This window comes from Stenella coeruleoalba (genome assembly GCF_951394435.1).
Source record: "Stenella coeruleoalba genome assembly, chromosome: 7".
Taxonomy (NCBI): Eukaryota; Metazoa; Chordata; class Mammalia; order Artiodactyla; family Delphinidae; genus Stenella; species Stenella coeruleoalba.
Window position 1 is genome coordinate 68096117 of NC_137153.1, and position 24796 is coordinate 68120912.

At 43.7% G+C, this 24796-nt stretch overlaps 2 protein-coding genes across 5 annotated transcripts in view; one reads left to right on the top strand and one right to left on the bottom strand.

The window, feature by feature from the left end:
* SPATA6L (spermatogenesis associated 6 like) overlaps positions 1-10502 on the top strand; it is a 60832-nt gene extending 50330 nt beyond the window's left edge. For all 3 annotated transcript variants that reach the window (XM_079927654.1, XM_079927655.1, XM_079927656.1), the window contains 3 exons: positions 5009-5102; positions 6199-6301; positions 10330-10502. In XM_079927654.1, the coding sequence (XP_079783780.1) occupies positions 5009-5102; positions 6199-6288 (184 nt within the window). In that variant the 3' untranslated portion in view covers positions 6289-6301; positions 10330-10502. The remainder of the gene's footprint in view (positions 1-5008; positions 5103-6198; positions 6302-10329) is intronic.
* Positions 10503-16273: 5771 nt separating this feature from the next.
* The window catches only part of SLC1A1 (solute carrier family 1 member 1), a 63655-nt gene continuing 55132 nt past the window's right edge, over positions 16274-24796 (bottom strand). For both annotated transcript variants that reach the window (XM_079926508.1, XM_079926509.1), the window contains 2 exons: positions 21291-21425; positions 16274-19179 (listed from right to left, as the gene is read on the bottom strand). In XM_079926508.1, coding sequence (XP_079782634.1) covers positions 18933-19179; positions 21291-21425 — 382 coding nt within the window. In that variant the 3' untranslated portion in view covers positions 16274-18932. The remainder of the gene's footprint in view (positions 19180-21290; positions 21426-24796) is intronic.

The window sequence follows — 24796 nt, forward strand, 5'->3', positions numbered from 1 at the left end:
TTCCCTGCATTGTTAGTGATGAGAATAAGAAATCTCCACATAAAAATAATACAGTTGCTAACAAAGAGACTTGTAGTAAATATCCCAGAACAAAAGTGGCACTGAAATTTTAGTAGGAATTATAAGAAAGTGACAATGCATTCTTAGACATTTTTCAGAAATGATAGAATACCTTTATATTAAAATGGACTTGAGGAAACCAAGTAAAATGTTTTGATAAAATCTACTAAGTAATGGTGAGTCCTTGATTAGTTACTGTATTGGAAGAAAATAACACAACATAGATTTTTAAAAATTGGCCGTGGCTCCCAGAGACAGGTGGTGAGAGACACATTTACACCCGTCTCTGGGCCTGGTCTCCCTTCTCTTCTGGCTTCTTCTCTTTCTACCAGCCTGCAGCTTAACAGGTGGACAGAGCAGGTAGGGGGTTACCCCAGATGTAAAGACTTAGAATTTATTTTAAACAGAGAAGGGGAGGAACCTTCAACTGGTGGTAGTCAGGACACTTGAGCTCTGCTCAACCTGTCTCCAAGTGCTATGTGATCTCACACAAGTACTCAGCCTTTTAGACCTTAGTTTCCTCATCTGTAAAAGGGGTTTAGTGATCAAAGATCCATCCTCTTGCAGCCCAAAGTGCTTCTTTGCTGCCAGAACTGGAAGAAGCTCATGGATTTTGCCCATGTGCCTTGTTTTCGTACATCACCCAAACTCCTTATAATCAGCATAGCAAGCTTTTCTGAGGGACTGAATTGAGCATCCATTTATTGAGAACCTATTATGTGCAGTGTATGTGATCGTGACACGTCCTGGCTTCCCAGTGGCTCACACACTAGACGGGGTGGCAGGCATACCCCCATGTCACTAAATTTGAGATGGATTATGATGTGCACTTAACAGAAGTATAATTGAAATGTAGGGGAAAGGCAGAGCAAGAGGAGGTTAATTCCATTAGGAAGGAGATCTAGGAAGGCCTCGTTTCTTTTTAAATAAATTTGTTAGATGGTTTATGCATTCATTCAACCAGTCTTTCCTGAGTATCTTTATGCAGCAGGACAGTAATTCTCAACTCTGGCTCACTGAAGAATTGCCTCATATTGAGTCAGAATCCTTGAGATTAGTACTGGGTGTGTGGAGGGGAATGTAGTATCTCTGTGATTAAAAGTGTGCCTCACCAATTATACCTCAATTAAAAAAAAAGACACATGAAGAATCAGTTACCAATTCATGGCACTTAGTAGACATTCAATAAATACTTGCTGACACAAGGGAAAAAAACAGTGCCTCAGAAGGAAAACAGGATTGATAGTCACCCTGCTAGTCCTGGAATAGAAATGCTAACATTTAAGACATTTCTTCTGATCTCTGAGAACTTGCAGAGGATGTTAAAAAAAAAATGTACACAGAGAGTTTTCTACAAGGCAGAACTTTGAGAACAGTACAGACCAAATGTTATCAGAGTATAAAGGAGAAGAAAGTACTCTGGAATGTTTTATGGAGGAGGTGGCATTTTCATGGGGGCCCAGAGGGGAGGGGATTGGATTGTGATAGTTAATGGAAGGGAGGGATGGGAGGTGAGAAGGCAGGGGGTGCTGTCAGGTTCTAAAAGTTAGAGCAGCCTTGGGGAAAAGTGGGTGCCAAGGCTGAGGGTCTGAGGGGGACTGTGGAAACCAAGCTAAGGAATTTGGGCTCAGTTGGAAGGCAGTGGGGAGCTTTTGCAAGTCATTCACAGGAATTAGCACAGTTGACTGTAGAATGATGACTTTGGCTGCAGACCAGAGTTTTAATCATTTATCTCTGGTGAGTCAGCAAATTCTCTGTCCAAAGTCACTCTAAACTGATAAGTTTGGAACTAATCAAACTATGAATTTGTAAATAAGGTGACAAAGTATAACATGGTCACACAAAGGCTATCTGGTTTGCCCAAGACTGTCCTGGTTATAGTGCTGAAAGTCCTGCACTGTGGGAAACCTCTTAGTTCCAGGCATCCAGGAGAGCTTGTCACCTTAACCTCCAGGGAAGTGGCACTGAAGATAATAATTTTAAGGCAGCTGTTTTGAGTAAAGGATATCCCTTTGTATCCTTGGGGAAGAATCCATTCCCCATTGACCTCAGTGTAGACCCTGTGGAAGAATCCATTCCCCGTTGACCTCACAGAGGTAGCCCTTGGAACATTAGGTGTTACTGTTATCGAACCAGGTTCGTTTGCCCTATGCACAGCAAGCCAAATGCTGAGGTGAAGAGAAAGTTTATTCACAACGCAGCCAAGTAAGGAGATGGGAGAACAAGCCTCAGCTCCACCTCCCCAAAGGCAAGGGGCTTGAGATATTTATGGAATAAAGAAGCAGGGTGGTCTTAGGCATGAGGAAATGTGATTGGGGGTAGAGAAAAGGTGAAGTAATCGGTACTTCGCCCAGGCATATCTGGGTTACATGCTTCTTCATGGGATGCATGTTCAAAAATGGAGGTACTTAGCATGATCTGAGGGTGGAGTTTTTGGCCCTCTGAAGTCAAAAAATTGTTCATCAGATAACTGTGCAGACACAGTTTTAGGGTTAGTTATCCCAACCAGTCTTAGCCAGCTTGAACTAGACAGGATCCAACTCCACGTTCTTGTAAAACAACTTAAGCCCACCATTACTATAGTGACCTGTGATGTCAGAGGCTTTATCTATAGGGACGGTTAAGAAGTCTTGTGATATATTACCCTAGGCTATGTGAAGCTTGGAGGGTATGCAAATAAAGAAAGGAAAAAAGAATAAAAACAACTAAAGCAAGCTTAATCAGTAAAGGCAGTTTGTAAGAAGAGGGGTTTTTAACAAGCTGCTTCCTTATCTTCTGTAAGTCAAGCTCAAGAATTTCTGGTAGTCAACCATAAGGGGCGTAGTTTCACTACTAGTGCTTAGGCTCTGCCTCACTCACCGTTCTTTTCACATGAGCCACTGGGACCAGTCTCCCTCTGCTCAGATCACAGAAGTGCATGAGAAATACCTTTTGAGTTTCTGCTGACTTAATACTGAAATCAGCAAGGGCCAAGTTTGCAAGGATGAGATGCGAGGCAAGTTTTGGAGTGAGAATCAGCCCAAGGTTTTAATGGAGGAAGTGGAAAACCCTTTTAACTAGCAGCATGGGAAATGGTAGTCCCAAACGTGGGAGAAACACTCTCAAGCCGGTTCCCTAGCTCCAGTGTCCAGATAGAGTCACATCCCTTCAGCATCCATCCTCAGTTCAGCATCCATCCGCAGTCGTCCCACTGCACAAGGAGAAGGCCATAATCAAGGCAGAGCACTGCTCTTGCCTGTTGACTCATCATTCTCAGAGGTCTTCAAATATAGTGTTGATTGTATATAGTAATAAGGGTAACAAGTGTACGGATAATTCTGGCACTGGTTACTCAAGACCAATGAAAAAGCATTTGCAGTGTCCATTTGGTGGCTATTTTTAAATGCCAATTTTATTTATAGCTTCAAAATATTTCTATTCCTTCATCTTAAAAATTCTTAGAGGAGTGTAGAAATGATGTACCTGGCCTTTTCTTAAACATGGGCAGTGCTTTAGGTGGTTCGTTCATTTGCTGTGAGTCATTTTCCTGGGTTGGTAATGGATTTGTGTAGATCCAGTCATTCTCTTGGTCTTGTCTCCCTGGAAACCAGAGGGTACACGCTTGTTACAGGGAGCCAGGATGGGTGGCCTGGATGTGGGTCCCAAACCAAGCAGAGGGGCAACTGCACAGGGACTCATTAGTGTGGTGGCCATAACAACAACTGGATTGATTCTCACATGTTTCTGTCATTTCCAGTGTTTACTGTATATTAGTTAAAGAGAACGATTTTATCCAAATTGCTAAAAGTTTTAGGCATTTTAAGAAAACAATATCTGTGCTTTTCATAATCAAACTGCAAATTCTGCCTCAACTTAAGAATTGGTACTCACTTCCCTCCCCAAAATGAATGAATGAATGGATGAATTCAGTCACTCAAGAAATATGTATTAAATTCCTACTGTGGTATTCAAAGCCCTGAGATGAGCTATTAGCCCAAGAGGCTCAGTCCCAATTTCAGTCTAGGAGGAGAGACAGACATTAACCAAATAATGACAAAATGTCCACTGGGGGAAGTGCTATGAATGAGAGGTAAATGGATTCCAAGTGCATGAAATAGGGAAGCCGGCTCCCTCTACAGCAGGGGTCCCCAACCCCCCCGGGCCACGGACCGGTACCAGTCCATGGCCTGTTAGGAACCGGGCCGCACAGCAGGAGGTGAGTGGCGGGCTAGCAAGCGAAGCTTCATCTGCCGCTCCCCGTCGCTCGCATTACCGCTTGAACTCCCCCCCACCCAACCCCAGTGCCAAAAAGTGTCTTCCACAAATCTGGTCCCTGGTGCCAAAAAGGTTGGGGACCACTGCTCTACAGGAAGGGGCTCAGGAAGGATCTTCCTGAGAAATCAGTAACTGAATTGAGCTCTGAAGGTGGGTAGGACTCAACATGAGCGGGGATGGGGCTTGGGGGTGGCAGCATTCTACCCGAGGGAGCAGTGCTGGCAAGTGCCTATGGAAGGGAGAAAATGCAGCCTGTTTGAGGAACTGAAAGACACTGAAAGATCTGTGGTTAAGTTTGGGTCTGGGTGGCCTAAAGTAAATGACACATAAAAAACCCCTGGTAGAAAAGTTGGGATTAAATTTTGTATTAAAAATTTTGGGGTTACATGTTTTAAAAGTAAAAGCAGGATTTGTTCTTTAGAGAAATATCTAAAATACACAGTAAATTACAAAGAAGAAAAGAGTCACACACCCTGACACACACCACTTTTAACATCTTGGTTGTTTTTATTCCCAGTGCTTTTACTATACCTAGGCTTAATAAAGACATTGAAACCATGCTATGCACACTGTTTTGCATGTTGCTGCTTTTTTTCTCACCTTTAAGTTATAAATATCGACCCTTATTGTTATGCACTCTAAGTGTCCTTTTATCAGCTGCATAATACTCCACCCTGTTTACTCTGTTGAGCAGGTTCCACCCTGGGTCCCAGTCCATGTGGAAGAAGATCCATGAAAGGGTCTGCAGTCGTCTGACGTCCCACAGATCTCAGCAACACCTAAACAAGGTCAGGGCTTCTGATGGAATTAGATCTTTGCTGACAAAATAATATGGGGACTGGGTCTCACAGTCTAGCAGGGGAGACAGACATTAATCAAGTAACCACAGAAATAAATGTAAAATTGTGATGCTCATCAAGGAGGTTACATGGTATCCTGAGAGTGTATGAAAAGGAGTATTGGACTTGGTTGGCAGTCAGGGCAGGCTTCCCTGAGGAAGAGACAGTGGAGCTTCAATCTGAGTGATGAGTAGTAGCTACGAGTGATGAATAGCAGCTACTTTGGAGAACAGCACACATCAAGCAGAGGTCCTACAGCAAGAGGGAGCGTTGTCCTGTCAAAGAACTTAGAGAAGACAGTGTAACTGGCCCGAAGCACATTTCCTTCTGCTCTGGACAGGAATCCCTGTCCAGGGAAGAATCTAGGGACGTGTGTGGTCTGCATGAGCTCACAACATGGAAAAAAGTTTTCCTCAAAGTGAATAAGGTGTTTTTCACTGTTTGACTTTTATGGGGGTGAGGGGAGTGTTTCTGATCCATAGATAGATAAACCCAGCACTTTGTCTACTGCAGATGTACAGCCATTAGCTGTGACCTGTCACCAGTTCAAAAAAATTCAAATGGAAGGTTGACAGTGCCCCCTCTGGTTGGATTTAACTATACCATGTAGTTGAATTGGTCATCTTGACTTATTTAAATGCTGGCATTTAAATGAATTATTTAAATGAATATTGATTCCCCTAATCACCAGGGTCGTGGATTACTTTACGGCCTGTCTGCAAAGTCATTTGCTTTGCTTTGTTAATTCGTAGTTTTTTCAAGTAAGGGAGTCCCTTTAAAATGTAAAAAGAAGAAAAGGAAGAAAGGGAAGAGGGAGGGGGCTTGGGAGAGAAGAAGGAAGAGGAAAGAAAGAAAGAGCAATAAAGGGAAGGAGGGAGGGGGAAAAAAGAAATAGTATCTATATACACACATGTATCATGAACACAATATATACGGCATATATGGGATTCATAGACCTCTTAAATGCAAAACTACACATCCAGATATCCTTGATCTGTATTACATTATGAGTAATGCAATTGCTGGATTTGTTTTTGTTATATAGGAAGACTCCATCTCTGAAGTAAAGAATATCCTTCAAAGACCAAACTACCCTCTGAAGAAATATCCGGTGCATAAACAGAGATATTTTTAAACTGCTGTCCTGTGTAAGTAAGCAGCTTAAGTGCTTCTTGTTGATTTGCTCAAATAATTTCAGCTTCCTGCTACCATACAAAGTACCTAGAAAATGTGGCGGACAGGAGTCAAGGAGGAGATAAGAGCCACATTCTTCCTTCAGACAGCACATATGCGGGTCTGCCAGCAGTCTTGCCTCTTGTATGCTCCCCCTACCCCCTTACCTAATGGTCCCTCTTTCAGCTCCTCAAACACAGGCTCCTTCCGGCTGTGGGGCCTTTGCATGTGCTCTCTGACTGGAATACTTCTTCCTGACCCTGTATGGGTCACTTCTCTTTACCTTTCGGGTCTCATGACTTTCCATGACACCCCCTCCTGCTCTGAGGTACACCTTTTTAGCCCTCTGCAGTTTTCTTTCATACAGTATGACACAGTTTGTTGTTATATTTTTATGTGGGTTGATTGCTTAAAAGTCTGCTCCTTCTACTTGAATGACACCGTCCCGAGGTCAGGGACTCTGCCGTCCTGCTCACTATTTTACAGCCGGAATTACAGTGGGATCCCATTTAACTTAGGTGAACTGAACCACACATGCCAGATGTGTGCCCTGAACAAGAGCCTTCCTTCCCTCCACCACCCTGTCGCCACCCTTGCATCAGATGACCTTCCACTGCGGTTGGTGCTCAGTAAATATTTTTTTGTGGGAGGCTGTTGAACGAGGTGATGAGGCAACTCTTGAATTCAGGTGTGTGGTAAGAAGTTCGACATTTTGAGGGCTGTCGTCATTTCTCAGGTTTTCTCTTCTTTCCCTTCCTACCCAGGCCCAGCATAAGAATAGCTCTTCCTTTTTAAGTGCTTCCTGAGTGCCAGGAACTGGCCCGAATACTTCACTTGTATTAAATGAACTAATATTTAATTATCACAACAACTCTGTGAAGTAGGTACTATCACCAGTTCCATTTCACAGACAGGGAAACTGAGGCAAGGGGAGGTTAAGTGCCTTGCTCAAGGTAACATGGCTAGTGAATGGCTCAGCTGCTGTCTGAAGCCAGGTGATCTGGCTTTTAACCATTACATTCCATTGTTCTCCAAAACTGGAGTGTGTGATAGGAGAACCCTGGGGAGAAAGAGCAGAGCCCTTTGGAACCTAAGCAGAATCGGTGGACATTGCCCTTGAACATCCCCCAGAGAGTCCTATGGTGTTGTATCATGTAGTCCCTCATTCTAGCAACATCAAGATAATTAACAAATCTTTTTAAACAATAAAGGAGTGTGGGATGATGTGCTAGGTTTTCACTGTCCTCAGGCTCCTGAAATTCTGGTTTGAGGGTCATTCATGCTTTAGGGCACACATCGCCTTGCCCAGGGCTGGCCAGGATTTCCCGCCTTCAGCACAGAGGAATGTGGAGGACAGCTCAGTAATTTCCCACTTTGCAGGCTTCTACCTTAGAACGTTCTGCTTGGTAGATGAAGGGATGGCTTCTGGGCCACATAATCTCCGGTTGCCAAAATAGTCATCTAGGCATTTATTAGGTGTTTATACGGAACACAGCCCACTTAATTACCACTTAGGGAATGTGGCCCACGTAATTACCAAATGCCAAATTGTGTTGAATTTCAACATGGCTAACATCAAGTTACATAAAGCCCTGAACCGGCAGATATGTGGACCCTGATGTGAGGAGATAGAAGGTAAGAAAAAAAAATCCATCTTAGTAAATAGGTTTCCTTTGTAACATGAGTTCCTACTCAGTGGTTTGGAATATGCTCATAGGCCTTCTATGAAAGCTCTCCATACCATTCTCTTCCTGTCCCAATTTGGGTCATGGATTCCTGGTCAGGCAGGGGTCCTGGAGGACTGTCAGTGAAAGTTTTCATGGTTGTAAAGAACCCAGGTGACTTTGACTCATCTTAAGCAAACAGGGCATTTAGTAGAATGAAGCTGTCTCAGTGAATCCAGGGAAGATCCAAACAAGCAAGGTCAAGCAGCTAAAATGGGACCGTCATGCCTATGGGCTGGGTAGACAGCAACAGAGAGGAGCATTCGGCAGAAGACCCAGTGAGTTTCCACTCCATGTCCCCTGCCCTGCTTTTCTCAAGGACTCTCCTGCTTACAGCACCAGTGCTTGTCCTTCCCTTCTGCACTTCTGCTCTTTCACTGTTCATCATCTTTCCCTTTCCTGGTTTTCTGGTGACCTCAAGATCCAGGGGAAATGAAAAAGTAGATTCTTAGCACTTAGGGATTAAGTTAGGGATGCTTGGACCAGAAACAATGAGTCCAATTGTCTGACCAGGGAATGTGTGGAAGAGATGGGTCGAAGGGGTTGGAATACACCTGTTTCTCCTTACTCAGGATGGTTTGGCCTTGATACTTTTGGTGTGAAACAGATGATCCTTTGTATACTTTAAGATGGTGAATTTTAGGTTATATGAATTTTACCATTAAAAAAGTCCCATAAGCGTGCACACACACACACACACACACACACACACACACACGCACACACCCGTTATCCCTAGCTCTCCTGTGAGGTGTGATTGCCTCGATGTCACCGTCCTTATCAAGAGCTGATTGCCCACGTCTGGTGTGTGCTCACTGAGATTCCACTTTCAAGGTTGGGCTTACAAGGCCTCCTCTGTGAAACCTGCTGGTCCCTCAGGCAGACTCAGGCCCTCTGCCTTCTGCCCCTCCACATGCCTCCACTAAGGACTTCATTCCTTCAGCCTTGTATTGTAGTTGGTTTTCCTTATGAAAACTCTCCCAAAAAGAGGGCAGAGGACGGGAGGGAGGTCTCTGCAAAGGGATGTGAGACTGAGCAGATGGCACCAGCTCTGGCCCACCGACCCTCCCATCCCTGTGAGCAGCTCCCGTGATCCCAGCTGCCGCCGCCATGGCCAGCCTGCAGCGGGAGCTGGTCCACTTGTAATGCTCCCAACTTGAGGAAGGGCAAAGAACCCAGGCCCAGACGTCCTCAGACACAGACAAGAACTGTAGCACAAAACCTTTTCTAAAATTAAAGAATAGCAAAAAGGAAATAAACCAAGAAAAGGAAAGAAAAAGGACAACAGTGAATTAAAATGCTGGTTTCTGATTCTGTCACAGCTCCCTAGGCCTCCAGCTCCAAAGGGAGGGGCTGCTGTGGCTTCCAACCTTACCGTCTCTGCTGGGCAGGCAGGAGCCATTTTACTTCCTCCCACGGGGCCCCTTCACCTCCCTTACAACCAAAGCAAAAAGCAAACCAGCCTACAGATGCCAAGCTCCAACCTCGAGGCCCTCCCTCTCTGATTTGCTCACCAGCTTCGGAGGGATTTGTCATTTGATGGTTTGTGGTGATTGACACATGGATAATGACACACCTCCCTTCATCCCAGGGGCTCCTGGTCCTGTCAGAGTCTAACAGACAGACCACACAGGCAGTGGCCATACACCCAAATCACATGGCAGATTCCTGGGTCAGCAATCCTCAATGAGCATTAGAATCACCTGGGGGTGCTGAAAAATACTGATGCCCAGGTCACACTCTGGACCAACTTAATTGGAATCTCTGTGGGTGGTGCCTGGCATCGGTATTTCTATAAAGGTTCTTCAGGAGATTCTAATGCACATTTAGCACCGAGAATCTCTGCAGTAGGCTGCAAATGTCTTGAGAATGGGGGACTCAGAACACCCCCAAATCCTATACTGACACCCTCCACTCTGAAAAATAATTGTTCCATGGAATAGAATTGATTTGGTCATGTTTAACAGTTCAGCTCAATAACACCTAGCAGTTTCTGCACATTTACTATGTGCCAAGTACTGTACTAGCTCCTCAGAGTAACACTAAGAGGTAGATACTCTGCTTGTCATCATCCTGATAGTATACAAAGAGGCCAGGTAACTTGCCCAAGGTCACACAAGTGTTTGTCTTGCTAACCTAACATTGCCTCATTCCTACACGTAGAGCTACATGCCAAGATTTGGATAGAGGGAAACCATCTTCTTCTCCTTGGTTGTGTTTATTGATGGCCTTTTTCTCGGTACCACATGTAGTGTATGAAGTGTCTTCACATTTCACAGGGGAGACTGAATGAAAGCTGGAGGAGCATCATGAAGAGCTCACTCATCAAGCCAACTGAACAACAATTTTTGTCCCGTGTATCAAAGCACCAGTGTCTAACCCCCGTTAACTCAAACCTGTACCCACCCAGTCTTTTGTACCCAGGTAAGAGCCATTGATTAAAGTGTCTGCTCTTTGGGGCTCAAGTTTTCTTGTTAAGCTGGAAAATTTGTGTTTTAGTTTGTTTGTATGCTTGTTTTGAGCTTGAAAACGAAAATAATAGTTGGGTGGCAGGTGCTTTTTCATTTGGAAAGCGCTTCTTAAAATTCTGATGAAGATGTCAAGATGCCTTTTCAGGTGTTCCTCATTTTGGGCAGTGGATGTGTTCTTGAAAAGTTCTTTTCTTTCCCTCCTTCCTCATTTTTTCCTCCTTCCCGCTTGTCCTCACCCCTCCCCCACCTCTACCTATTTCCCTTCCCTTCCCTTCCTTTTCCTTCCCGTTCCTTCCTGTCCCTTCCTGTTCCTTCCCTTTCCTCTTACATTTTCCATAAGCTCGAGGAAGCTGCTATCTAGAGGAATAAACTGATATATCCTCTAGAAAAAGACTGTCACCTGATTTTCCATTTTTGGTAAATCTGTTTTTTTGTGGTTGTTTGCTTTTTAGTGTTAGGCTTGATTTACATGATATCAACTGAAAACCTAGGAAGAGGGAGCATTACTTCTGGAGAATTCAGGTCTTGCTTTAAGGGTTTAATTTCCATGCTACATTTGTAAGAGGAGGCTAATTTCTTTTGTTTGTTGTTTAAACCACTCCTTCTGTCACCTACCCCTCCTTTTTTCCAACAATTCTTAAATAAATTTATATGAGGAACAAAACCTTCAAATATTTTTCTGAAATAACTACACTAAGTTTGGCAGAAATGACTGTCAAAACCAGATTTAAAATTAGTAGAAGGGTGCCTTTATGAAATGGTTACCCAGTTTGAGGATCAAGAAGAGGATGGGGGTGGATTGAAGTGGACATTTGTCTTCATGGGTCTACAGACCCAGAGAAGAGAGGGCTTGAAAATGGAAACCTTTGTCTTTCCTTCATGCTATATCCTGAGCATTTTCCTCTACCATGCCCTAAAACCCTTTCAGTTTTTACAAGATTCAGTGAGAATCAAGTTTCCTTTTCTCATTATTACCACAGGAATTGGTTCATTAGGTAAATTAAGAAAACGAAATTTAAAATTAAAGGAGAAAAAAAGTCCAAAAGCCAAAATAAAACAAAATTCATTTATCCCTTCTCAGTATTTCAGCCTAATAAAGGTATATATCACAACAAGTATTCCACCTTTGAAAGACAGACAATATGCTTAAATTACACCTGCTTGTATGTTCTCAGTGTGTCTGAAACTATAGTTGTCAGTTTGTTATTTTGAGGTCTAAGTAGTCATCAATAATAAAAAATACTGTATTACATTAAGACTATGGTAGAGTTCTCAGAAAAGGGCCACTTAGGAAGGATATAAGCAGCTGAAGGAAATCAGTTCTAATGAATTGGTATCCGGTGGCAGTTATTGTTCAGATACCCACTGTGACACTCATTGTCCTTTTTTTCTTTTTTTATGGTTTGAGCATAACTCCTTAATTCAACTTAGGGATAAGATCTTAAATGCCCATTCTTATTTAAAGTCTTTTTTTTTTCTTTCGCAAATCAATCTGCCTTTTGCTCACTTTCTGATCTGCTAACTCTATTGTTTAAGTTATTCCTATTTTATCTTTTTATTTCTCAAGGAGTTATTTCAGTTTTGAGGACTTACATTGGGGCCAGGATTGCAGCAGGATTTTGCTTTTGGAATATATAAAAATGTGAATAATTTTGTGACTTATTGGGGATTACTTTGGGAAGATCTGTGTCATTAAACATAATAAATATCCCCACCTGTCTTGCTTCAGTTTATTACTGTTTTCTTGACTTTCACAGCGGCAGATCTATCAAAGCCTGGACCGTATTTTACAAATGTATTTTACAGGGTCTGGGTTTACAGAGGCTCCTGGGAAAATCTCCTTGGTGGAGCCTGGGCCCTCCAAGCAAAAGCCACCATACAGTAAGACCATTTCCCTATTGTCACCGGACTGACCCAAAGTTAGCTGAAGCCTATAGACCCTGAATTATAAATAAGATTTTAAAAATGAGAGTGTACATGATATGTTTAACATAAGAGAAGTTGGTCGGTTTTAAATGCATAATTGGGGAGGACTGATGGATTATGTATGCAAGTTCACCTAGCCCCTGAATGCCTGGCCGCTCTTACTAATAGTCATGGCTGTTCTTGATTAGTTCCATTAAAGGAGCCCTCTGACCTCTCTGAGGGCAGCCCGAGGAAAGGACGTGCTCTCTAGTCCATGTGTGACCAGTGAACCTGCTAGTACTGCTTGACGGGACTGCTGTCCTTCCCTGAATGGGGGGCCCATCCCAGCACTCCTGGGGGATGTGCAGGTCTTGGAGAGAACTCTGTCGCCTCTTCCCATGGAGTGGGAACCCTGCTGACAGTGAGCGGAGCTGCAATCTTACTGCTCCTTGGTCTGCTCCCCCGGCCCCTCCACATGGGGCCTAGGGGAAGCAGTAGTTACTTCGATCATCAGAGGAAAGAGCCTGTGCTTGGTTTCACCTTCAGAACTAGGAAATTTGGCAAAAGCAGGGTCATACCTAGGACAGGCGCTTTACCCTGGTGCAAATGGATGGCTGGCTTGTCGGAGCTTCTTCAGCAGTCCGAAATTTCCCCCTTGGGCTTCTGTGTTTTTAGAGTGATCCTGCAGCACCCCCGTAAGTATATTTTTATATTCATAAATGTATATTTATGTACTTTTCTTTCTCTTATCTTTATTTTAAAAGTACCCTGTAGCCCATAGTATAATATCAACCCTCCTCATCATTCACCATGAGAATCACCTGCCAGGGCTCATTTATTTGCTCTCTGTGGTGACCACAGCTTTGCCTCTCCAAGACGCTGTGGGCAGAAGGAATACAGTATATTCTGTGGCAGGGTTTGTTTTGTGTGTCTCAATTCCAGGAGCTCTGAGATGGCAGCACTGAGGGCCACCATGCCTGCCCAGAGACGGTGTGGGGAACTGGGGGCTGCTAGGCGGCTCAGGTACCAGGATTAGGATTTTCAAATGAAGAGGAAGAAGGGAGACCTCTGGCAGGGCAGAGTTCGCTCTAAGGTAGGAGAGCTGAAACATGCGTGATGGGTCTTTGGTTTTTGACTGGCTGGAGCTGCTTTTGGCTCAGCCAAGGTATGTCACTGCATGTCTTGCTCAGCCTGGGTGGGGGTGTGGAGTGGTTTATTCTAGGTCCTTCCACAGAGGAGGCCAGGACAAGGGCAACGTCCAGGGACTTGGGAGAGCTACAGTCTGTTTTGTTTTGGTTTTTTTTTGTGGTATGCGGTCCTCTCACCGTCGTGGCCTCTCCCGCTGTGGAGCCCAGGCTCCAGACGCAAAGGCTCAGCGGCCATGGCTCACGGGCCCAGCCGCTCTGCGGCATGTGGGATCTTCCCGGACCGGGGCACAAACCCGCATCCCCTGAATCGGCAGGCGGACTCTCAACCACTGTGCCACCAGGGAAGCCCCGAGCTACAGTCTTTTAAAGACCTTACCAACTAACTCTGGGAGACCTGGAATCCCAGGAGAGAAATGGAGTAAAGGTCTTTTTCCTTCTTCCTGCCCCCTCTTTTTCTCTCTTTTATTCCTGTATTTACTGCCTCAGTTTGCCAGGTGCTGTATCAGGTGCTTCCCAAGGGCATTAGTAGGCGGTGTTAAGGTTGAGGGCCCTGGAGTGAGAGCACCTGGATTTGAATCCTGGTTTTACCATTTACTGGCTGAGTGACTTGAGCAAATAACGTAACCTTTTTTTGTGCCTCAGTGTCCGTCTATGTGAGATGGAGTCAATGGTACCACCTATTTCATAATGTTGTTGTCATAAGCAAATGAGTTAATGCATTTAAAGCCCTTCAAATCAGTGCCTGGCACAGAACAGGCACTCAGTAAGTGTTAGCTGTTATTATGCTCATCTCATTTAATTATTGAGGAAAGCATTCCCCTCCCCCCATCCCCCCCTTTTTTTTTTTGCTGAGGACACTTAGGCTCAGAAAAGCTGAGTGTCCGAGCCAGTTTCCAAACCCTGGTCTGTCCTGTCTCCAAACCTCATGACCTTTCTGCTACTTTCTGCCACCCCTTGGTTGTCACTTGATTGTCCCTGAGGCTGGTGCATGCTGGATAATTCAACCTCAAGGGTTTGAAAAAGATGAATTCAGAGTCCTTCAGTAAAGTGACAGGGCAACTAAGGTCTCTTGACAGGAGTTGGGACGAGGTTAACCACTTCTTGCTTAGGCCAACAAGAGATGCTTTCTGCTCTCATTTCCTGTCATTGGAGTATTATGTTTGTAAACAGCATTTTTAGGAAACCACCCCCCCTTCCCCCACCCCAAAATCAACATCCCTGTTCCTTTTCCTCCAGGAACTGGCACTTATTTAGACTGATATCTTGAACTGAGGTAAATATCACACCTATTTTAGTGGGACGACTTTTAGGAAAGACTGTAATAGGTGTCATTGCTGGAAGTGCTGGATTCATGGTGAGAACTCCTTGTTGTGAAAGCTCGTTTGTCCTTGCATGAGGGGACTTCAACATGGCGAATGATGACATCCTTTGTTCATTGAGTCATATGGTCCCAGCCCTGACGATTAACTGAACTGGTTCTGTAGCCTTGCTTGCAATCACTGTTTTTTTTTTAAACATCTTTATTGGAGTATAACTGCTTTACAATGGTGTGTTAGTTTCTGCTTTATAACAAAGTGAGTCAGTTATACATATGTCTCCATATCTCTTCCCTCTTGCAGCTTCCTCCCTCCCACCCTCCCTATCCCACCCCTCTAGATGGTCACAAAGCACCGAGCTGATCTCCCGGTGCTATGTGGCTGCTTCCCATTAGCTAGCTATTTTACATTTGGTAGTATATATATGTCCATGCCACTCTCTCACTTTGTCCCAGCTTACCCTTCCCCCTCCCCGTATCCTCCTCAAGTCCATTCTCCAGTAGGTCTGCATCTTTATTCCTGTCTTGCCCCTAGGTTCTTCATGACTTTTTTTTTTTTTTTTTAGATTCCGTATATATGTGTTAGCATATGGTATTTGTTTTTCTCTTTCTGACTTACATCACTCTGTATGACAGATTCCAGGTCCATCCACCTCACTACAAATAACTCAATTTCGTTTCTTTTTATGGCTGGGTAATATTCCATTGTATATATGTGCCACATCTTCTTTATCCATTCATCTGTCGATGGACACTTAGGTTGCTTCCATGTCCTGGCTATTGTAAACAGAGCTGCACTGAACATTTTGGTACATGACTCTTGTTGAATTATGGTTTTCTCAGGGTATATGCCCAGTAGTGGGATTGCTGGGTCATATGGTAGTTCTATTTTTAGTTTTTTAAGGAACCTCCATGTTCTCCATAGTGGCTGTATCAATTTACATTCCCACCAACAGTGCAAGAGGGTTCCCTTTTCTCCACACCCTCTCCAGCCTTTATTGTTTGTATACTTTTTGATGATGGTCATTCTGACTGGTGTGAGAAAAAAAAAAACAGAGCTGGAGTAATCAGGCTCCTGGACTTCAGACTATACTACAAAGCTATAATAATCAAGACAGTATGGTACTGGCACAAAAACAGAAATATAGATCATGGAACAGGACAGAAAGCCCAGAGATAAACCCACACACATATGGTCACCTTATCTTTGATAAAGAAGGCAGAAATATACAGTGGAGAAAAGGCAGCCTCTTTAATAAGTGATACTGGGAAAACTGGACAGCTACATGTAAAAGAATGAAATTAGAACACTCCCTAACACCATACACAAAAATAAACTCAAAATGGATTAAAGACCTAAATGTAAGGCCAGACACCATCAAACTTTTAGAGGAAAACATAGGCAGAACACTCTGACATAAATCACAACAAGATCCTTTTTGACCCACCTCCTAGAGAAATGGAAATAAAAACAAAAATAAACAAATGGGACCTAATGAAACAAAAGCTTTTGCACAGCAAAGGAAAACATAAACAAGACAAAAAGACAACCCTCAGAATGGGAGAAAATATTTGCAAACGAAGCAACTGACAAAGGATTAATCTCTAAAATTTACAAGCAGCTCATGCAGCTCAATATGAAAAAAACAAACGACCCAATCCAAAAATGGGCAGAAGACCTAAAAAGACATTTCTCCAAAGAAGATATACAGATTGCCAACAAACACATGAGAGAATGCTCAACATCATTAATCATTAGAGAAATGCAAATCAAAACTACAATGAGATATCAGTTTGTTTTTAGTAATACTACGTGCTCAGTATTGTAATGTGCCCTGGGGGGTATGGGACGAGATATGCTAAGGAGTATAAGATACAACCCCTGCCTCCTGCAGTCTCTGGAATTACTAGGGCAATGAGATGTTTCACGTGTGACTATCAGCTGACCAGGTCTCTCCCTTCCCACACCCATCGGAGTGCATGAGATAAAAGAACAGATTAGGGAAGGAAAAGGCAGAGAAGAAAGAATGATGGAAATGTTTATTGAGACTGAAATGGAACATTGTTCTCTTTTATGAGTTAACAGCACAGTGTGTTAAGAGGCTGGTTACAAACTCACTCCAAAATAAGGATGACCTGCAGTTCACGAATGGCTCTGTCAACTCCAGTGCCTCAAATCAGAGCAGGCTGCCAAGGGGGTAGAACCATTCAGCCCAAGATAAATTACTGATTCAACTGTATTTATATTTACTTCCTAAACAACAACACAATATTTGCATGTTAAAATTCACATTGAATCATGGGTCCATAATTTATGTGTACATGACCATTTGGTATCATCCTCTTGTAGATTTCAGGTGCAGGTGGTCAATACTGAGCATTTTGTTTTACTATTCCATGATCTTTGGCACAGTTTCTGGTTTCTTAAATATAAAAGCACAGGCTTAAATTGGCTACGCAATACTGCAGAAACAGGACTATTTTGGATCTCGGTGTAAACACAAGTATATGGTAAGCATTATATACAGGATGAGAGCCGAGCACAGACTTCAATACGCTGTCTTCACAAATGAGCAGAAGAATGACAGGCAACGGATTTCAATGAGCAGGGGCCAAGATTACTAGACTACTAGTTAGTTAGAACAAACTTCCCTGGAGGAGGACACAAGTTTCATACAACGGGAGAATTTCCCTGAACCACTGATACCAATGTCTCATGTTGTGGGATTTACTCTGCAAGAATCTAGGGTAGGGACAGTGCTTTTCTGGCCAATGTGGCTTGTTCAGTCCATCAAACCCATATTAAAATACAACTTAGCTGGTAGCTTGCCATTGTTGTTTGGGCCTGGTGGGTAGGAAAGGGCAAAGTACTGTCTTTTTAAGCAGGTATAATTGACTTTGGAAGAATTATAGTTGGATAATATAATTATTATATTAAACACATCCAGTTGGATAAAAACACATCCAACCTTATATGAGTGACAACTTTGTATATAGTCTTATATAGAGCTGATATGGATTCCCTCCCAGAAGTAGAATCTGGAAGTTGTAAATGAGTGGGCCATGCCACCTCAGAGTATCACCAGAATAACATCTCTGCTTTGGGGCTGATACACAAACGTGAAACGATCAAACAACATGATTTCTCATTCTTATGCTTATGAGAGAGGGGTTCTGATTAAGCCCCAAAGCAGATCTGGATTGAAATTGTAGTTATTATTCAAGTACAAGGAGAGCTCTGTATTTCACGTTGACAGGTCAATTGTGATCTCTGTCTGGCAAACTATATGAAAATAATAAATATACACATATTTATATATATATATATATATATATATATATATATATATATATATATATATATCTAGCTCTATACTGAACACTGGGTTAATAGTTACCAGCGTCCCAATACAGTACATTGAAAAAAAGAACCCTTCTCTCTTCTCCCCAGACCTCACATACATCTTAAAACTGTTACTGCAGAACCGTGCTGGTCTGTTTTCTTTCAGAGTAGTTTCTTTGAAATTGGCCTGAGATGAGTTCAAAGTGGACAATTTGGCACATTAACTTGCGGGGGGGCGGGGTGTTTAGATGCATTATAATCTATAAAAATGTGAGAGGTCAAAGGAAATCCATGGCAATAAAGCCTGAGTAATGACAGAATATTTTTTTAAAAAAACCGAAACACTGGTCTGTGCATGAGAAAGCAGTTTCTCTTTCACATCTATTGATATTACCTAATTAAAACAGTTACTACTTTAAATACTTCCTAACTCTGTCTCCCACAAGATTTAAAAATTCCAGATAATACAGCTTTCCTTTCAATCAATTTTCTCTCATCTTACCCCACCCCCAAATCCCAGAACTTGGAGAGCAAAAGCTGTGAATCCAAATATAGAAAATAATCCAGAGGTCTGTATATCAAATCAAATGTACAGTTGGCTGTTAGTGTTTTTCTTTTCCTCACTTAATGTTTGAATTTGCTAAGAGATGACTCTCCTGGAGAGGTCCTTCACCACTCCCAGTTTTCCAAAGCCACGGCCCTAGAACTGTGAGGTCTGGGTGAATGAGATGGTGTCGGACTTGTCGACGGCAAAGCCTCCGTTGACATAGGACTTCTTGGTGTCCAAGTCTTCACTGTCGAGTGTCGTGGATTCCAAGGCAAAGGGGTTCACGATGTTGACCTCAGATGAAACATCCATCTGCTCCAGCTCCTTCTTAGAGAGCTTCTCCACGATGCCAGTCCCGAATGCATCGCCGAGGACATTCACCATGGTCCTGAACCGATCCCTGGGGAGGACAGAGGAAGTCAGACAGAAGGCCCGGATTTCATTTTCCTTCAAGTTGGAGATGGGAAAGGACCCAAGGAATTCAATTACAAATTAAGCAAAGCACAAAGTGCTGTCCCCAGGGCTGGCTGACCAGAGGCTCTCCACTTCACAGGCCTGGGCCAGAGGTGGTTTGTAAAGGCACAGAATGAGCACACAGGCTGCCCTGGGTCCCCGTCAGTCACACTGAATCTCCTGAATTCAGCACTGAGCTCCCTAAATTCCCTCCTCTCCTCCCAAAGAAATGTGAACACCGTCTTCACAGATATTTGGGGGGAGCTGAGGGAGGGTCAGGATTCATTAGTCTTTCACCCAACCTCTTTCTTATGGGCATTTCTGAGCCTTCTTTTGGCTAAGATGAGAGAACTTGGATGTTTTGTGGGTGGTGTGTGTGTCCCCGGTGTGCTCCTTTCTTTCCCACACAAGGTCACTCCATGAGCAAGCCAACAGGGACACCACTGAGCACAGGGTCAAAACCCCAGCCAGCCTGGGAAAAGCTTACTCCTTGTGGCACTCTCAGCCAGTGGTACCCCCCAGACAGCCCAGAGGAGAGGCTGGTGGCAGGAAGCCGAGTAGGTGAAGGAGGCATCCTGGATGCTGGAGCACTGTTGCTAGGAAATGTGTACATGAATACTGTGAAAGCTACACCTGCAGGACAGAAAACGCTTACGCATGTGCTTACACACGTCCATTCTGGGTGCCCTCCTGCTATTTAGAACATGGATTGAACTAGACCCTGGTGTGGACCAGCTAGTGTCTTCTTGTCCGTGGATCAGGTCAGGCCTTTGACTTCTCTGGATGTCTTGGAAGTGAAGGTCACTTGTGTTTCAGGAAGAACCAGGGAAAGGAGAGAAGTGCAAATCCACCATCACCACTAGAAAGAAAAATTGAAGCACCTGCCTCAATGGTAGGGTATCTTGGCAAGAAAGGTGCCACCTCAGTTGGGCCTTGAAGAACCAGCTAGCTGCTGAGGGGGCCCCATAGCAGCTTCCCAAGTGCAGAAGCTTCTGCCTTCTGGGATGTGATGGTATCTTCAAAGCCACATGGAATGTTTCTGCTTCCCTTTCTACTATTTCAGCTGCTACTTGCAAACTACATAGCACTGTACTCCCCAGTAAAGCTGGCTGGTTCTGAGTGAAGGCTCAATATGGAGCAAACTATCCCCTGATGGCCAGGGGACAGAGCCACACCCAGATGCCGGAAGACCACTGCACAGAGTGGGTATCAAGGTTAAAGCCAGGAACCAGGCTCATTCTAACTTTAACCTTGGGGGTCACAAAAGGCATGTTCTTACCCAGATGTTCTGCTGTGTTCCTTAGGTAGGTGTGTGCATGTGTGTGTCTGTTGTTAGAGAGAGAGAATGAATTGTTGGTTCAGGCCTGAATGGTCCAACTCATTCTAATCATAACAATTAAACTTGCTGTTAATTGAACACATACTGCCAGCCAGACACTGTTCTGGACACTCCTCTCATTTTAGCTCACTCAGTCCTTATACCAACCCCATGAACTAGACAGAATCTTTCCCATCTCATAGGTAATGCAGCTGGCCCCCAGAGAGGTTAAGGAACTTGCTCAAGGTCAAAGAGCCAGTAAGACACTGAACCAGGATTCAAATCCAAATTAGTCTTACCCCAAAGCCTTTGCTTGTGCTACTGCCCTCATGGTGCTGACGATCTTGGGAAGGTAGGCTGACGTTGAACCAGGTGGTTCTGAACCTATGATGCTGGGATAGGCTAGGGTGGCCTATTGGGTTTGGAATGTCTGGGGCCTTGCCCAGCTTCTTCACCTTATTATTTTATGTTTATCTCATCCCACACCCAGCTCCTAACCTTGAGCATTACCAGGTATAATGAGTTAACGGAGATCACAAGCTTTATAAAATCACTGCTTGCAGTTATGAGGAGTTAGTTTTTAAGCATGTTATCAGATGGCCTGGTCAGAGGGAAATTAAAGCAGCAACAGATGGCTCATTAAGCAATCTAAGGGAAGAATGATGACAGACTGCAGATTATGCATGGCTAGGAAGCCTGCCTTCCCGTTCGCCAGAGGCAGTGCGTTTATCCCAACTCACAGGAGCCAGTCGACAGCGATGATGAGGGTGACATCCTCAGCGGGCAGGCCCACGGCACTCAGCACGATCACCATGGTCACCAGGCCGGCCTGGGGCACACCGGCAGCTCCGATGCTGGCAGCTGTGGCCGTGACACTGTAGACAAAACACACCAACACAAAAGGAGTCAGACACCCATTTCTCCCTTCAAGGGCCCTGGTCCAAAACGGTTAGTCCTGTTGGCTGTTACTGCTCTATCCCTAGACTGGCCAGTCAGAATCTGTTCTCTGCTGGGCACAAGCTCTGCCTCATTAGACAGCTGTGGAAGGCTGAGAAGAGCATGATCTTTTTCCAGGGGGGAGATATGGCAAGTCATTCTAACATGAGGAAGTGGAGAGGAACTGCGTGAGTGGCACACAAAAAATGAGCTAGAGAGACACTTAACAGAAAGGCAAGAGTTTACCAACCGAGGTGTTAATGGAGGGCTTTATCCACCCATCCATGTAGCCATCCATCCTAAACAAGTGCCAAGTACCTCTCTACCTGCTTTCTTCCTCCCTTCCTCCATCTATTCACCCAGGCAATCATTTATTGAGCATCTAATGTGTGCCAGGAATTTACACTGCCTTGAAGGATGGTGAAGGGGTAGGGATGGGGGTGGATGGGCAAGGGTATTCCAGGTGAAGGCAAAGGAATGAGGCACTGGCCAAACAGGTTTCAATGTACTTTCTTTTACATCACAAGTCTCTTGACCTCTCTGGGAGCTGCCCTTTAGGGCACTGAGTTGAGAAATAGCTGTGACTCCTGTCCAAGGTACAAGTGTTTATTCCCGACTGCTCCTTTTTGCCAGTGGATGCACTTTGTGCAAAAGGAAGAAAGATCTGGAATCCAGGAGAGGCAGCCAAATGAACCTCGTTACCTTGTATTTAAAAAGATCCCTCTTGCGCAGATCAAATGTGGCACTAGGGATTTTTCTCTTTGGAATGTGCAGTTTTTCATCTGCAACATCTTCCTGATTTAAATCTGGTCATTTTGGAGAAAACAAGGGTTTGCCCTGCCCTGAAATGTCCCTGGATTTGAATGAGCTTGAGGGGACCCCTATATTTTCTGGATACACCTTCTCATCCTTGGGCCAAGGATGCCATTGGATTTAAAGCTGAAGATGGAGACACTGTCAATTTAAACTAGAAGAATCCCTGATTCTATCTACAAATCCATACTCTGTGGGCTAAAAAAGCCTCAGAGTTGTCACCAAGATGATTCTAATGTTCATTCATCTGCCTAGTGATGTGTCACAGGTGGTCTCTGAGGGCACGGTCAAACACAGGCCAGAGTTCTTTGACAAGTGTGGTTTCCTTCAGTGGCTGTGACCACCAACTTAGAGTAAATTAGAGATTTCTGGGGCTGTCCCAATTCCTCTAAAAGTTTCAGGCTTGCATAATCCTTTAGATCTGTTCTGACTTAAGTAGTCTTTGGAAAACCTAAGTTTATGTCAGTGGTGGTCGAAAACATTTAAAGTGAATGCATCAGTGGGTTTTCTTTGTCAGAAGTGATTTGTGTCCATACCCACTGATCCCTCTTGGAAGACCCAACACATCACGGTTAACCATGTCCCTATGGATTGAGGCTGGGCTTGAAACTCAAAATCCATTTAGTCAAAGAAAACTCTGCCCTTGAGCCTTGACCTTGCTGATTAAACTTCAGCCATTTGCCTGGCTTAGGTCTGAAACTTGGAACTATAAATCTTCAGATGGGGGTAAAAACATAAAAAACCTACTTCTTCTTCTTGAACATACCCCACTTTGACTTAAGAGGGTTTCACAGAAGAAAACACAATAATCATTGGTAGAAAGTTCTTTCCTAGCACTGAGATCTAGTTTTAGGTCAGGCCATTTAAAACTCAGCTCTCCATACAGGTTGGGGACTGAGTCGTGAGCTAGAGTGAGCACAGGTTTTAGAGGCAGACAGATCCAGCTCTGCCGTTTTACTAACAGTGTGTCCTTAGGCAAGTTACTTCTCTGAGTCTCAATTTCTTGCCTGTAAGATGAGGAGAATATGTCTGCTTTGCAGGGCTGCTGTTAAGATTAGATGAGGTATTATATGTAAGGCATCAAGTATAGCACCTGGATGTAGTAGATGCTTAAAACTGATGCCATTTTGCTACGTCAGCAGCTGTTACAACTACTACTGCTGCTAGTATTACTATTAAAATTATCATAAAAACATCTACTACTACTACTGCTGCTACTTTTTCCCTCTAAGCTCTTTATAGGCCCCAAATCCCATAATTATCTTTTGTTATAAGAAACTTTATCCCATTTTCAATCAGTTGTAACCTTTGATAAGTGAATATTTCGATAAAACCACGAAAGGGAATGTTTTAGGTGGATGGTTTCTTTGATGTCCAGTCCAAAAGGACCATAGAAAGAGATAAACTATGGATCCAAAAATCTCTGTAACCATCAACCACATGAGCCACAACTGTAACTTGTAAAATTGAAGAAAAAAAAAAAAAAAAAACACTTATTATTTGATTCTCTCCCAGGTAGAGCCAGAGGATTTTTTAAGTCAGTGATTACTCTGGGCCTCACAGTTGTTGTTACTTGCTCTGGGCCAGTAGTTATCAGCAAGTATGATTTAAGAATACACCAGAGGGGCTTCCTTGGTGGCACAGTGGTTAAGAATCCACCTGCCAATGCAGGGGACACGGGTTTGAGCCCTGGTCCAGGAAGATCCCACATGCCACGGAGCAACTAAGCCTCTGTGCCACAACTACTGAGCCTGCATTCTGGAGCCCATGCTCTGAAACAAGAGAAGCCACCGCAATGAGAAGCCTGTGCAGCACAACGAAGAGTAGCCCCCGCTCGCCGCAACTAGAGAAAGCCCGCGTGTGGCAACGAAGACCCAATGCAGCCAAAATAAATAAATAAATAAAATAAATAAATTAAAAAAAAAAAAAAAGAATACACCAGAGCAGGGAGAGAGGTTTTTCATGTGAATTGATTATTTAGTCTCTAGGCCCAAAGTTTATTTCTCTAGCAGTGAGGTTAAAAAAAAAAAAAGAAAAAGGGTTAGAAACATCTAGGAAACTTATGACTGAGGCAGAGGAAGGGAATTCATCCCCCAAATGGCAAATACCCCAAAGAACTGGTACCTCATACAACCACTCCTTGGAAATAAGTTAAGCACAGACTGGGTTCCACAGGCTGTGGTGAGGGAGGTGGGAAAAGGCACTTGTTACTTGTAAAAGTAACAACTGCTGGAACCACAGTGGTTGTGGAACTTTCTCAGGCATGATTCAGGGTTTCAATTTTAACATACTCGCTGCTACTCAAATTACAGAATTTTACCCATGCTCCTTGGGGTCTAGCTTCCATAGCCACTAATACATTTTACAGATCAGGAGGCACTGGTATAGCTTCCTGGCTGGTGTGCCAAATGGTCTAGTTTGTACTTGTCTTCAGTTAATTTCAAGCAAACTGCAGTACATACTTTATGACTTAGGGTTGGGAAGATTTAAAAATTTA